General features: G+C 43.2%; 2 protein-coding genes across 4 annotated transcripts in view; one reads left to right on the top strand and one right to left on the bottom strand.

Moving 5' to 3' along the window:
* Positions 1-16,564, top strand: part of PEBP4 (phosphatidylethanolamine binding protein 4) — a 272,710-nt gene that overhangs the window by 187,545 nt on the left and 68,601 nt on the right. The window lies entirely within an intron of this gene.
* LOC308574524 (organic solute transporter subunit beta-like) lies at positions 8,004-8,884 on the bottom strand (the record flags this gene model as incomplete). Its single annotated transcript, XM_081172417.1, has 1 exon — positions 8,004-8,884. A coding segment is annotated over one exon (597 nt), but the record flags the coding sequence as incomplete, so codon positions are not given.

The following is a 16,564-nucleotide window of genomic DNA, read 5'->3' as shown; positions in this document are numbered from 1 at the left end:
TGCAGGGAACCCAACTAGATCATGCATAGCCGATGGCCAAGGAAGGAGAGCCCACCACCTCTCGTCTGTCCCACTGTCAAACATCTCTTATTGACATTTCTTCCTTATAGTTTGTTGGAATCTCCTTTCTTGTAACTTGAATCCATTGGATCAGGTCCTAGCCTCTAGAGCAGGAGGAAACAAGCTTGCTCCATCTTTCATGGGACATCCCTTTAGAAACTTGAAGATGGCTGTCGTATCTCCTCTTTTCCTGTCTTGTTCCTCATTAGGCTTGGTTTCTCATAAGAAGGATGCAGTCCTTACAGGTTTGCAAGTGATCCTTCTTATGAGAAACCAAGCCTAAGGAGGGGGCTTTGTGCAAGGCCCATTCCCAAAATGGGGCCGTATAAAGTGTAAGCTGGCAGAATCTCCAGTAAGGTATGTATGTGAAGTGGTATTGTGAACACCCAAGAAAGGGATTTCAGGAGTGGGGTTGGTGAAGAAATCTGGTGGGAGAATCCTGAACAGTCTGCTTCAAGGCGTATGGAACAAGATTGTAAACATTACAGAGATGAGCACTGAAAAAGGACAAGCTATATAGATGGCACCAGCAGAATCATCATTATAGTAGAAATCCTCTCAGAAGAAGAAAGTGGGAAAGAGTTAGTTTTAGTTAAGGCAAGCGTTGGAATGTGCATATTCCTGTGCTCTATCTTAAAGACAGCCCTACCTTGTGTCCAAACATCCAGAGATGCCTCAAGATACAATAAATCAGTGTTTTTCAACCAGTGTGCCATGGCACCCTGGGGCACCTTGAATGATGCCCAGGGGTCCCTCTTTCCTTCCCTCCCTCCTCTGATGCCCTCTTGCGTCTCTGCCTCCCAAAGGCTTGCGCAGCTGTTTGTGGCTGTAGCCCTGGCTACAAGCTTCCCAGGTGAATGGGGCTTCTGGGGCTGGCCGGGGGGTGCCTCTCAGGCCCCTGTGGGGCAGTGTGAGGAGGCACCTCTCTTTGGGGTGGGGCAGGCAGCTCAGAGACCGGGGCAGCTGCTGCAATTTCCCAGAGGACTCCCAAAAAAAGAGGAGAGGAGGCTGAGGGAACACTCCACAAGGGACAATGTTTGAAAAAGGGCGAGAGGCTGCCAGCTCTGCAGGCAAAGGGGGACATAACTGGGCTCCTGAGCCCCACAGGGGAGCCGCAGAAAGAACATAGTTGGTCAAGGGAGCCATGGACTCACAAAGGTTGAAAACCTCTGCAATCGTCCCTCAATCTTCCTGTTTTCTGCTAGTCTGGATAACTTGCCACATGTTTCTGTGCTTCATTTTCCTCAGTGGTAAAGTGAGGAAACAGACTTGTTACCTTCTCAAATGTGTCACCAGGTTTAACTATGGCTTTCAAAACACTTTGAGTTCCTTGGATTAACAGCACTTTAAGCAGAAGTGCAAAGCATTTATTGTGAAGGAGGTTGCCTTGGGGAATTACCCACAGTTCTTCCACTGTGCATGTGGAAGAGGAGATCTGCCTTAAAGCAAAGCAAAACAATGCCTGAAACTGCCAGGACCAGGGCACACGATGCACCCTCTTTTGTATCTTTGTTAAAAAACACCATGCAAAGTTTTAGATACCTGCAACTGGTGTGACATGTTTGGAATGGGCATTCTGCCTAGTCTGGAATCATTGCAAGGTGAAGCCCCACCAGCAACTTCTGCTAAAAGACCCCCCTCCCCTTCCATGAAGCCAATTGTAGATGTCTTTGAGGCACTAGGAAAGGGTGCAGCCTTGGAGGCAACTGCCAGCCATTCCCAATGAACATGATGGGAACTTTCCTTGTGAGACAGGGTGATGGCAACAGCATAAGAGAGAGCAAGTAAGGCAGGAGGGCTGTTCATTGAACTGGCAGGTTTCTGCATTCATTGCCATGATTACACCATCTTTGGTTGCAACATGAATTGCATAACTAGAGGTTCTTTCTTAATGCGAAACCTGTACAGGAGACTGTGCTTTTACAACAGTGTTCATAAGACAGTACCTTTCCACATTATCCTTAAGTCAGGAGTGCAATTCTTTTCACACACACACACACACACACACACACACATCTCCACCTGCCACTCAGGCCAAACTAGACATGCGCTTAAACGCATAGCAGGCAGCAAAGTACCTTGTTTTTTCTTAACTAATTACAGGAGTCGGGAAGCACAATTCTCACTGTGAAGGCAGCACATGGAAAGGGAAGGCAGACTTACTTACTTACTTTATATCCTGCATTTTCAAAATAGATATATGTTGGCAGCTAACAGAGTAGTAAGAACCAAAAAGTACAAATCAAAATAATGATAATATCAAGCATATGAACTGATATAGCAAATTAAAATAACAAACTAAACCAGCACCCACCAGTTTAAACAAATGATAAAAGCAAACTGTTTTAAGTTCTGTTTTAAGTTAAAGAATGCATGCAGTTTTAGTTAAAACCTGGGAAACCAGAAATGTTCTGCCCAGCACCTTAATGATAGTAATGAAGTTCCCAGGGAGGCCTCCTTTTGGAAGGCATTCCCAAGGCAAGGAGTAACCACAGAAAAGGCTCTTTGTCCAGTTGCCAACCTGCCATTCTAGGTGGCTTGGGAAGCTGGAGAAAGGCCTCAGATGGCAACCTCAGTAGATGGGTCCAACTAATTTCTGGGACTTAAGTCATGTAGGTTGAGACCACCACCATGAATAGAGCTCAGAAATTCACTGGGAAAGAGTGGGCTCATTTCAATACAGGCAATATATTAGTTTTTTGCCGAATCCCTGTCAGAAGTCTCAGGCTCCTCTGGATGACCTGCTTATTGAGCATTCATCCTGATTTGTTTGCATAAAGCTTACATGTCCAATCATTACTGAGCATTCATTCTGATATATGACAGTGACCATTAATCATAAATTCATCCCAATTTGCTTGCACAGTAGTTATACATCTTCCCGTTCATCCCACACCTTGCAGCAAATTTCCCTATCACTTTCCTAACAGCAAACAAGTCCTTTAAAAATGGGCTTGATGTGTCTGGATGACAATGTACTTTAATCCACTTTAATTGCGCACACCTAAATTTCTGGTAAGCTCTGAAATTTCTCCTGCAAAACATCTGACAGTCAGACCCTAGTATTATGGGCTAGCTGCAATGTCTGAACAGTCTTCAAACATAGCCCCACTTAAAGCACATTGCAGCAATCCATCCTTCAGGTTACCAGGGCATAGATAACTGGCTAGCTTATCTCTCTCTGTGAGGGGCCACAGTTGGCATAACAGCCTCAAGTGATAGAAGGTTATTTGTACCATTAGGCCTACTTCAGCCTCAAAAGGGGAAGACAAATCCCATTTCACTCTAGAGATGCACCTTACCTTTTAGGTTAAACACCACCTTCCTGGGCACATGATCTTCATCTTGTCAGGACTGAGTTTCAGTTTAATAATAATAATAATAATAATAATAATAATAATAATAATAATAATTTATTATTTATACCCCAGCCACTCTGGGCGGCCTCCAACAAAATATTAAAATACACTAATGCATCAAACATTAAAAGCTTCCCTTCAGATGTCTTCTAAAAGTCTGGTAGTTGTTGTTCTCTTTGACATCTGGTGGGAGGGCATTAATTGTCATACAGCACCTTATTGCTTCTGAAGACTAAATTAGCATTTCTGCCTCACCTTATTCAGCTGTAAAAGGCCTCTGATGACCTCAGCACCAACAGAATGGATCTCATAATGCAAATGCTATAGGGCAGAAGTAAAGTTCCCCAGTATGGCTTGCACCAATGAGGACTTCCTTTCTAAGGCTCCTAGCTCTGTAGAAGAAAGTTGATCTCCATTCCAATCTCAGTGGGGAAGTGAAAAGAGAAGTCCCATTTCTGCAGCCTTCACAGTGAAAATTGCCTCCCTGTAATTAGTTAAGGAAGAACAAAATGCAAAACTGTGTATTGGGTATTAAGGGCCCATCTAGTTTGACCATAAAGCACAGGTCTCCATGCTATAGACATGGCTAGGGGTGAACTGTCCTTGATTCAACTCATAATTTGTTTACATAATTCACAGGAAAAGTTTGTTGTCTAAGAGGGTTTTCTCCCAGCTTGTAAGTTGGTGTCTATGTGCTTATGGTGTCATGCACTTTACCATATTGTCCACTGGGAATTACAGCTTGGTTTCACCTGCCCTGCACCCAGCAGCAGCCATGCCTGGAAAGTCAACTGCTTCAAGTCCCCAAACACATCCAGAAACAAATGAGTTTTGTATGGAGGACAAAAGTCACATAAAACAGTGTATAAGGACTAGTCAAGCTAGCTAACTGAGAATATGCTCTTCAAATAAAAGGCTGTTTGGTCACATACTTTCATCACATTGTTAACAAATTAATAAGAGTTCTATAGAAAGTAAGAGGTTAGTGTTATGTACATACACCTATAAAACCATAGGCTTTGTTGTTCCACAACAATCAACTTATGGGGGAAATGGTGCTCAGTGTGTAGTACAACTGAGAACTATGTTGACGTCCATCTGACAGTGGAGGAGTGCGACTTTGGAGTGAAGTCAGACCGTTGGAGAGTTACAGCGCCTGTTGTGGCTGTAGAGAATGATACAGAAGAGACATGTTTTGTTGCAGCTGGGGCCAATGAAGGTATGTGGTTGTGCTGCTGCAGATGCATGAGAACCATGAGCTAGACAAATACCAGCTATCTGGACATATCTGGACATAAGATTAGTAGTATCTTTTCTTCATACATCTTCAGATTGGTAGATTCATGCAAATAGAGTCAGCTATTCTGTACAATTTATATGCGCAGGAACTTTATGTATCCCAGTGGTAGGAAATCCACATTCAGAACCAATTCATCCATTAAAAGATGTTTGTGAATAGTCGTAGATGGAAGTAATTCTGAAGTATTTTCAGAATTACCATTCAGTGAATACATTCACACCTATCTTTTAGTGAAAGACTAATTAGTTCTAACTAGTCCTATGCTAAATTTCTCCCTAACAAGGTATCTTCCAGGGAATAGAGTGATTTGCTGTATGCATAGCTGTCAACGTTTTCCCTTTTTTAAGGGAAATTCCCTTATTCCGAATAGGATTCCTCGCAAGAAAAGAGAAAAGTTGACAGCTATGGCTGTATGACATCTAGGGTTGGGTAAGAAATTTGATTTTGTTTGTATTTTAATGAGAAACTACCAATCCACACTTTTCAAATCAATGTGTGAACTGAAACAACTATCCTTTGAAATATGCATATCTCTAAATTTTGCAATGCAGTTCTCCAACCAGAAAATGTGTACAAAAATAAGTATATTAGGTTTTTTTTAAGAAAGAAGCTTCACAAATTGCTGCAGAAATGTGGAGAACTTAACTGAATATTGAAAAAAGAGAAACTAAAAGAAAGCAAAACTGACTGATACATCCACCCCCTAAAGATAGGTTATTCTCTCACCTGCACCAACAATACATGACAGAATATTCTCTGGGACAAGTTAACTTCAAACAGTTCTAATATGTTCCTCATCTCTGTTCACATCATATTGGAGGGATCAGCACAACAATCCTTTTGGTAGAAATTAACATGGTAGCTCAAATATGCACATACATAGGAAGTGGTAACGTAATCACAAATAAACATGCCTGATTTTTCCCTGAAGCAGATTTGTCCAGTTTGAATCATCTGTTAGTAGGAAAGTCATTCCATATGTAATATATGGAAGAGGGAAGGCTTCAGAAAGATCCTGTTCCCTTTCCTTCCCAGGTGACCAGCTTGGTGGGAAATCTAGTCATTATTAAGGATGCCTAAATGAGAACTGTGTTTTTTCACCATCTATTCTGTTGCACGCTTTTGTAATTTAGATGGATTTAGTAGGTCATGACTCGCCCTTTGTAGTGAGATTGCGTTGCAGTAGTAGTTAATAACAAATAATGTAAACTACATGCATGTTGTAGACAGAGATGTGTGTGTTTGTTTCACATGCTTGTAAATATACACTGGGCAAAACAATTTCAGATTACTGTAAAACTGCAGTTACTAGAAGCTTTACCAGAAAACAATAATATAGCTCCTCACTTGAGTCATGTGGTTTCTTTTAAAAAAGAAACCCTTTACTTTCCATCCCTGGTACTTGTAATGTAGCTCACAGTTCTCATTTTTACTTGTAGTCTATGTCTCAGAATAATCTGGGTGGTGCAGATTTACTTTTTAGAAGTGTTTCAAACATGGAATATTGCTCAGTGTTCTATATTCATAACTACCACATTTCTAAGAATCTCAGAAAAGTTGACCAAAATAATAATAGTAAAACTTCATTCTATAATATAGTATTAATAGCAGGTGTTGGCCAAACTCTTTCCTGATAACCAGCTGAACACAGAAGGTTTTTAGCTCATAAGGTGCAACCCTTCAATAGAAGAGCTTATTTATCTTCAGAACGAGCTCCAAACCCTATCTACTTCCAGAATATTTCACAATGCAACTCCTGTAGTTTTACTACAAGTTTCAGACAATGAAGGTGTGTCTGAGCTCAGCACCTGATTTTGCCCATTATATGGGCGTTGAATTCAGCACTGTCTTGTCAACACTTGAATATGTTGAACATCACTCACATGGGCATACTGTAAGAAACCTATTAAGTTAATTATGGAGGCTGTGTGCGCGCACACACACACATGTGCAGATATATTGTGGATTTCTTCATTCTGAGCTCTGTTCATTACAAACCTTGCATTTCAGACTGATGGAATCTTGTTCGTCTCCCTAACTGTTGTATTACAGTCATGCAACATTTTAGTTAGAGTTTTTTCTCCCTGTATCAATATTTTAGAACAAAAAGAGAGCCCGTGAAGTGGCAGCTCACATCATGGCAAAACATAAAAAACCACCCTTCATGGGAGAGTAGACTTACTCCCTTCTTCTCCCTGTCATAACTCAATGGGTCAGAGGGCTGCTTCAGGCTAGCTGAACCCCCCCCCCCCGAGATCACGAGAGTCTTCCGCAAAACTTGCATCTAGAAAGTGCTTCTGATACCTGGATGTGGAGACTGCACTGATCTCATTACTGCAATTTGCCTGTTTGTGATAAGTCTTGTTCTGGAGCTAATCCACACAGGAATGCAGTGCCTGGCCCAACAAACAGTAAACGGAGCAGAGTTCCACCCCACATTTTGATCCCATGAGGACAAATAAGAGAAAACCTCTCCCATGGGCCCTCGTGGGAGCGGAAGAGGAAAGAACCCTTTATCAGGCTTCCCCCTAGAGTGCTCAGGTTGCTGGTTGACAGGGCTGGAAATGACTTTTTCTGTCAGCCTGACTGACAGGGTTTTTTCGCCTTTCCTTCAGTGAAATTTATGGCTTTTCTTTCTTAGGCAAAATAACATTGTATATATTCAAGGGCAGAAATAGCATTGGGCAGGATCAACATAGTGAAAGGGGGACCCCATATCGGGCCTGGAGGTAGAATTGGCCATGGCACCCCCAAAGCTCAGACGGGGGTTGCTGCCTGGCTGGGAGGCTGGTTGATATTTTTATCTTTCATTTGGCTTTCTCACTTTTCTCACTTTTCCCCATTTTAAACTTAGGCCTGTTACTGTTTGGACAACTAGTTCCAAAGGTCAGTGATGTGAGACATTAAAAAAAATAATTTTCCTGCTCATTCTAAAGTAAGGCGACATAGTAAAGAGAAGTTCCCTATTCATCTTTTTGAAAATTTTTATAGTTTTATTTAATTATCATTATCTTCCCTTATTTCTGAATTATATTGTACTTACTCCTTTATTACACTTTTTGTATGAACATTGTAAAGTTACCATAACATTTGTAAACTTTTGTCACATGTTTCACTCCTATTTTACATTTGGGAAAGCAAGGCAGAGATCAGAAAAAGGACTTAGTTTTGTTGTTGTTTTTTTAATTAAGAAAATATGGAAAGCATTTATTGATCAATAAATGCTTTCCATATTTTCTTAATTAAAACAACAACAACAAAACTAAGTCCTTTTTCTGATACAGGTGTACAGAATAATACCTGCCCTCCACTCCTGGATGTACACCAGACCATGGAACTTTTGAGTTACTTTCTCTTTTCATCTCAAACCCCCTGTAAAGAAAATCTAAAGGAGCACTTTTAAATTATAATTACACCCACTGCATGAATAGAAATGGTCAATTTGGTACCTTGCACCACATGTAACATTAATACCTCCCCCCTTTGCAGCTACTTTGGGTCCAGTTGATGAATTTTGCTTGGCTTAGAAACCCAATTTCCAAAAAACTAATGGCAATCTTGTGTAACCCTATGCATCCTCTTCCGGCGCATCTGCAAACATGGTTGTAACGTTCCCATCCTTCCAATGGATCATCACCTGCCCTGCATTTTCTACTTTTGGAAGGAAGTTCTCTGTGGGGGAGCCAGAGTTGTCATCTTCCTTCAAAGGCACAAAAGCTTGCTTCATTTCCGTCTCATCAGGCTCGCCCGCTACATACCCTTCTTGGTGCATGAGGGCAATCTTCTGGGCTCTGTTTGCTGCAATATTTTTCCACAAGAGGACTATGCCTACAACCAGAACCAGCACTGAAAGGCCGAGAATGCAGTAATTCCATGTAGCCGATTCTTCTCTCCAGAAAAACCACAGCAGCTCCTGAAGCATCGCTGAAGGCCTCTCTTCTGTTTCAGGCTTACCACTGATCTCTGGGGGATCTTGAGCGTGTGGGCTAGACATGGCCAGGGCAGAGTGTCCACTCAGGTCTGTGTTCACTGCTGGACTGTTTGTTTCAGCTTGGGAGCGGCTCTTCAGATCTTGAAATGGAAGTGCCTTTCCTAGCTGTCTCACTGGACATTCTTTAATCCCAGTACAAGATATTGGACCAGGCTGGGATGCGACAGAGACAGATCATGCTAGTATTTGTACTCTATTGCATTGTACACATATAATAAAGAAAGTAGGAGGCAGTTGGCCCAGAACATTTGACTGCAGAAAAAGGACTTTGTTAAAACTACACAATGAGTCGCTGAGACAGTATTTAACAGTATCTCAGAAGCTCAGCAGTGTATCTGAATCCCTTTCACTGCAAGGCTCTTACTTTTTGGAGCCCTCTTTCCAGGGGGACCCACCAAGCTACCTGCCTGTTCCCTTTCTAGAGACAAGAAGATTTTTTTTTACACACACACCCATTTCTGATATACTGATGCTATACCTTTTCTGAACACAACTTTTTATTACAGTTTTGCTGCTTTTGATTAGAATATTTGGAATTAAGACAGGTGCTTTTTATTTTAGCTCTGCTTCCTGCAATTTTTGTTGATTTTTGTGTTTTTATTTTGTATTGCTATATTGTATTGTTTTGGTCTTTTAGTTGTTCTTAGCCACCTTGGACTAAGTTGAAAGGCAGGGGAAAGTGTTTCAAGAAATGAATAAATATTTTGTTAGGTTTTATGTAGTTTTTAAGCATCTTCCTTTGCACATTTCTTTGCATGTTTCTTACTGAAATGGAGAGAGGGGAATCTCACATGTTAACATGGAATTTGGGATTCCAAATCAGCTCTTGCAATCTGGCTGGGTTCAGTAAAAAATAAGTTATTCTGAGTTTTTAAAAAATTAAGCATTGCATCTCACAATTCATGTACTCCCTAGGTGAGAAATTTCAGCTCCTTCTCTTCTGAGCTCCCTCCAGGACCACAGGAAGAGAGTTCTTTGGGGGTTTGTGCCAAATTCTCTGTCTGCTGAGAAAGCCCTGAGCCCCATGGGAACCATTGTTCCGGTTGGCTTTTAAGGAGGAGAACGAAGTGCAGGGCATTGTCTCTGCTGCCTTGGCAAGAGCTGCTGCTCAACTCCTGCCAGGATTATAACCATGCGGCAATAATAATAGTGTTTAGGATTAATCTCTCTGCTACAGTAAAAGTCTCAAGTCTCTGTGAGTTCACAGCAAGCAAAGTCCCATTGGCAGGCTGTAGATTGGCCTCAGCCCGATGATTGCAAGTGTGCTTCTCTTACTACTGCAGCCTGGTTTGGTTCCATTATTTTTGCCTCATGATCAGACCAAATTCTACAGCTGAGTCATCACAGCAAGGGTTAAGCAACTCCTGGAATGATCTTTCTTTCTGATGCCTCTAGAGATCATTACACTGTCTGTGGGCAGAAGTTAAAGCCAGGCTGCAAAGGATGGAGGATATGGTGGGAGTAGCTTGGAAGAACAAAGTGGTTAGCCTGAAATTGAGCTCAGAGAAAGCAAAGGAAGCCAGGGAGAGGTTGGGAACTTTAATTTCACATAATTTTCAGCAAAGCAAAGGTTTACTTTTATGCAAAAGTTCCCATCAATAAAAAATGAAGAATGAAACGGATGGGAATGGGTTCATGTTGCTCAAATTACAGACGTTTCCTGTTTGGTTATAACATCCTGATGGCAGTTCTGGTTTCTCACTTTGCAAACTCCCAAAAACAATCAAAGAAATAATATCTCCCAGTCAGGAAGCAACTTCCAAGGGGCCCACTAAAATGTCAGAATCCAAAACTCACAGAGCTCTGGTTGAATACTCAAGAGACATCAGTGAAGAGAGCCTACCTAGAATACATTCTCCTGAATTCTAGATGTCTGGAGGCTGACCTTGGTAACTGTGGCAGGGAAGGGCACTCTACACTAAGGATTCATACATGATTCATACATGATATTTGAGTCTCTGATTCCAAAGCCTGACACCAAGTCCTGAACCTATTCAGGGATTAAACATGAGTCAAACTTCTAGCAAAGTACGGCTTGGGATTCTTTGGTCTGCAACAGTGTCATGATCCAAATGAGTGGGGGACATCTTGTGAGGTAGGTCCTTTTGATGTGCCCCTGTTAATACAGGCGACTCCCCACATACGAGGGGGTTACGTTCCAGGCCCCAACGCCATAAGCAAAATAAAGAGGGGAGCACCCTCTAAAAAGCCTCTAAACGCCTGTTTTTACCTTTGCCTCCAAATTGCCAGAAATAACAAGGAACAGTGCATTCAGACCCACTGCAATACCGCTTCCCGCCCAACATCTGTTGAACAGGATAGCACAGCAGCAGTGAGAGCTCCCACACACCATTTTGGAGCCCATGTTTGTTTATGAACTTTTGGCTCACTGACATCCTCTTCAGGCTCTGGGCAGGGTCTCCTTGTGAGCCACAAGGACTTTCCAGCTCTCTCCTGCCATTTCCAGGTTTGAATTTGTCCACGTAGACCTGAGTAGGGGGGGTGCATCAGCAGCATAATGTTAGCATCTCTCTATATTCTCAACGTGTGGTCTAGAAGAAAGGATAACAAAGTCTAGAGGAACCCAGAAACTATGGGTATGAAGGAACTCTGCAGTTTGGCCAAGCTAGCCCATGTGGTTTCTGCATTCAAATTACCATATTTTTTGCCCTATAGGACGCACTTTTTCCCCTCCAAAAATGAAGGGGAAATCTGGGTGTGTCCTATGGGGCGAATGCAGGCTTTCGCTGAAGCTTGCAGAGCGAGAGGGGTCGGTGCGCACCGACCCCTCTTGCTCTCCAGGCTTCAGGAAGACATCCGCAGCCTAGGCAGCCCTGCGGGAGGTCCCGCAGGGCTGTCTAGGCTGCAGATAGCAGCCTGCTTCCCGGAGCGTTGGAGGCAAAGGTAAAAACAGGCGTTTAGAGGCTTTTTAGAGGGTGCTCCCCTCTTTATTTTGCTTATGGCGTTGGGGCCTGGAACGTAACCCCCTCGTATGTGGGGAGTCGCAGAGTGCCCGGCGCTTTGGGAACACATCCGCAGCCTAGGCAGCGCCCTGAAATCAGAGCGCCCAGCGCTTCGGGAACACATCCGCAGCCTAGGCAGCCCTGCAGGAGGTCCCGCAGGGCTTCCCACGCTGTGGATAGCAGCTTGCCGCCCGGCGGGCGGGGCGCCCCTCGCGCCGGGCAGACATCGGCCAGCCCCATGCGCCGGGCAGACATCGGCCAGCCCCACAAGCTCGGGGGACAGCAGGGAGGCGCAGCGCCGCCATCCCGCTGTTCCTCGACCTGGTTCGGTTTCCCCGACCTGCTTTTGGGGGGGAAATAAAGGGGGAAAAATTTCCTTTATTTCCTCCCAAAAAAACTAGGTGCGTCCTATGGGGCGGAGCGTCCTATGGGACGAAAAATACGGTATTCCTGAAGTGCTGCGTGATTGGGGCCACAGTCATCAGGAAGATTTATAGCCTTTAAAAAAAGGTAAGAAGGAAGCCATCTACAGTTCAAAAGAATAATATGGTTCCCAACGAGCTTTTAAGAGTTGAAAGACTTGAGACCAAGTCTCCCTCTGTAGAGTTTCCCATGCCATATTATTATTATTATTATTATTATTATTATTATTATTATTATTTATTTGTACCCCACCCATCTGGCTGGGTTTCCCCAGCCACTCTGGGCGGCTTCCATAAAAACCAAAAATACACTAAAATATCACTAACTAAAATATTATGGTCCATCTTCATGGCCCTTGAGGCAGGGTGCCAGAGCAGAATAGCATGGTTTTCTCCCTACCTCACACTTCAGGCTCACTCTGAACCATCTCAGTTTCTCCTACCAGTTTCCTCTTTATCTCACCTACAGGGAATGTACATGAGTCCTGGAGTAGTCCATGTATTTTCCTCCCTGCTTCCTCCCCCAGGGTCCTCCTAATTGCCAGCCACTTATCTTCCCATAGACACATGTAATGCAATAACAATAATTATCTCAGCTCAGGGCACTACACCCATTGCATGGGGTCCTAATAGGAGCTAGCGCTCAAACGTGCTTTACAGGATCTCCACTCTTGGCTTACAAGCACTTCACTACAAGGATTCAAAGGGAAGGTATATTGGCTGAATTCCCACCTGCCCCGAATCCTCCCCTTTAGGATTTTACCACACAGGAGGGGAATTGTGAGGCCAATGGGTCATGATGATTCATGCCGAGCAAAGCTTAGAAATTATATCATCTAAAATTGTATCCTCCACCGCTGCAGAAATACAGTCAGCTCAAGAGTTGTACTCCTATGTAAATGAAGCTTACGGATCAGCTGCACTTCTGTTTGTCCTGTGATTTCTAGGCAGGGGTTTGAGAAGTTTTTCTCTTGTCCCACCTGCTGTTTCCTGCTGAACTGGAACAAACGTCAATCCAGGTTTCTGTGGATGCCATTTGTTCTGATTCAGCAGTAAACAGCGGGTTTTCCCGGGGAAAGCAGTGGGACAACAGAAAAACCTCTCAAACCCAAATGTGAGGGGAAGTCCTCAATTATTAAATTATTGTCCTTGTTTTGCTGAAGGAGGGAGGGAGGACCCAGAGGGTGGCATTCTGGGACTGTGAGTTGAGGGCCAGTTCATACATTTCTTGGGGTGGTTCTGAAAATGTTACGTGTAAAAATAACTTGCATACATGTGCACCAGGCAGGTACACTTAGCAGAGAGCTGTAAGTTTCTGCACCTCTTGGTTGGGTTTACCCGTGATGGCAAATCTCAGTTTATCTTTGTATAATGTGTGAAATGGCTCTGAGAGACTGAAGGAGAAAGATATGGCATTGTGTATCTTGTTATAGTGATAAATGACTGGAAAATATCTCACAAGTGGTAAAGGATTTATAATATTGTATGTCACCCTGAGATGTATGGATGAAGGGCAAGTTAGAGGGTGTTTTTCTAAAAAATGTATGAAGATGCCAAGAAGGGAGAGCAGCTTGGCAGTACCTATTTCTACCTTAGTGTGCTCATTTATATAAACCCTCTCACACACGGTGTAAAACACTCCCATGACTTCAAAGTGTAATATGGGAAGCAGCCCTAAGGTAATAACGCCAGGGAAAGTGAGCAAAAGCACCTTTCTCAATACACCCAGCCAGATTCACACACTATGAGGAAACGTTTTGTTTGGAGTTGTTTAGGGGTTTTTTAAAGGTCAGTGAAGTTGGGAATATGATAGAGATGTATAAAATGATGCATAGTATTGAATAGAGAGACATTTTTCTCCCTCTAGAACCTGGTGTCATCCATTTAAGAAGATTTGTGGGAATTGGTGTTATCACTTGAGATCTGTGTTCTCAGGTATAAACCATTCCCTTTAAATCACTTAATATTAAACCTGCACCTAAAGGTGTTTTAAAAACCTGGTTTAAGAAGGATGTTAACAAGCTGGAAGGTGTGCAGAGGAGGGCAACCAAGATGACCAAGGGTCTGGAAACTAAGAAGAAGAAGAGTTTGGATTTGATATCCCGCCTTTCACTCCCTTTAAGGAGTCTCAAAGCGGCTAACAATCTCCTTTCCCTTCCTCCCCCACAACAAGCACTCTGTGAGGTGAGTGGGGCTGAGAGACTTCAGAGAAGTGTGACTGGCCCAAGCTCACCCAGCAGCTGCAGGTGGAGGAGCAGGGAAGCGAACCCGGTTCCCCAGATTACGAGTCTACCGCTCTTAACCACTACACCACACTGGCCGAAACTAAGCCTTATGAGGAGCACTTGAAGGAGCTGCGTATGTTTAGCCTGGAAAAGAGACTGAGAGGAAATAGGATATCTTAAGGACGCTCACATGGAAGAGGGAACAAGCTTGTTTTCTCCAACTCTGGAGGGTAGGACTCGAACCCATGGCTTCAAGTTGTAAAAAAAGGAGATTCTGACTAAACATTTGGAAAAACTTTCTGACAGTAAGACCTGTTTGGCAGTGGAACAGACTCCCACGAGCGGTGGTGGACTCTTGGAGGTTTTTAAACAGATGTTGGAGGGCCATCTGTCATGGATGCTTTAGCTGAGATTCCTTCATTGCAGAGGGTTGGACTAGATGACCCTTGGGACTTTCCAACTCTGATTCTATGATTTTAAGTAGAAGCCATTACCTTATTTTTGGGTAGACCTATGTATTTTGCTTTCAGGCTGAAAGGAACTCAACACCCAAGTTCACTGTTAGGAGGAATGATGTCTGTTCAATCCTACATCTTCAGAACACTCATTTAAGATGTTCTTTTTGTGCGCTGTTTACAGATATTTTACTGAAAGATGTAAAGTGACTTTCATGTGCTGCAGCTGCAGCTTCTTTGGATTATTTAGTACACACTTAGGATGGCATAGTGCCCCCAGACTGTAAAACGTGATGAACAGCCAGTTGAGAATTAATTTAGGCTTCTTTGATTTAGTAAATGACCTACAGCATGTCCATCTATGAGGCCGGGCAACAAGGTGCATCAGAAAAAGTGTAGCTTGCAATATTTATTTTTCAATATATTTTTATGGTGTTTTCCTCTATTTAAGACAATCTAGAGGAAAATGGGGGTCTGCAGCAAGGAGGTGCAGTTACTATAAGTGCAAAAGCAATCAAGGCAATTCCAGGCTGACCCTGAAAAGACAAAGAAGCTATCAAAGCTCTGGCTATTTGGATGTCCAGTAGCCCAGCAGTGCAGCTATGAGACCCGGCACTAAGAAAGCTGAACAATGTGCCTAAAGAGACAACTGCTCTTTTCTGGAAAACAAATTGATGGCAAACTGATTTTGGAAACAGAATTAGGGACAATTTACACAACCTTTTTTAATGGAGCAATGTCAACATTTCCAGTCTTTAGTAAATTTTAGCATACTGAGCAGTTTTTTAATGCCTGAACACTTAGCTGCAACAGTATGAAAAATCTTTTAAAATTAAGTTTTAAAATGAATCATAAACATCACAAAACCAGGCATGACTGGGGAATAAGGTAGGATAAAATGGCAGCATTAAACCTTAAAAGGTAAAGGACCCCTGACAGTTAAGTCCAGTCGCAAACAACTCTGGCGTTGCGGCGCTCATCTCACTTTACTGGCCGAGGGAGCCAATGTTTGTCCACAGACAGTTTTTCCGGGTCATGTGGCCCCATGACTGAGCCGCTTCTGGCGAAACCAGAGCGGCACACGGAAATGCCGTTTACCTTCCCGCTGGAGCGGTACCTATTTATCTACTTGCAGATTGACGTGCTTTTGAACTGCTAGGTTGGCAGGAGCAGGGACTGAGCAACGGGAGCTCACCCTGTCACAGGGATTCAAACCGCTGACCTTCTGATCAGCAAGCCCTAGGCTCAGTGGTTTAGACCACAGTGCCACCCGCATCCCCTCATTAAACCTTACTAAACACTTATAAGGGTTGGGCAAATGAAACAAGTTTTCCCTTCACACCAAAAAGAATTAAAGAAAAATACTACAAGGATGGTGGCATCCATCAGATGGGATGCCACAGCACAAAAGCCGCATCTGCTGCCATCACCCATGTACGTAATCTCTGAAGGTGGCGGGATCCAGATCAGCACCTCAGAGGCTTCTCTTAATTCCCCAGCATGTTTATGTTGGCTTTGCTGCACAAAAAATGGCCCTGTGAATTCACCTTTGACTTTCCATATAGCTTCTCATGCAAGGCTGAGGGACACATTGCAACACAGTCATAACATCATCTACCACACATGCACAGAACAAAGATGCTGCACTCCTTATTATCAAACCCCTCAGCAATTGCTGTGGGTGCTAATTAGCTGCCCTATTCCACTGAAGAGGCGGCTGTATTTGCAAGATCCCTAATGAATGTTATTTATCCCTTAACATTCTTTAAGCACTGTTTTATCAACATGA

The sequence above is a fragment of the Podarcis bocagei genome, assembly GCF_964188305.1.
Source record: "Podarcis bocagei genome assembly, chromosome: 15".
NCBI classification, from domain to species: Eukaryota; Metazoa; Chordata; class Lepidosauria; order Squamata; family Lacertidae; genus Podarcis; species Podarcis bocagei.
The sequence above is the reverse complement of the archived record's forward strand: the minus strand, read 5'-3'. Positions and strand labels throughout refer to the sequence as shown.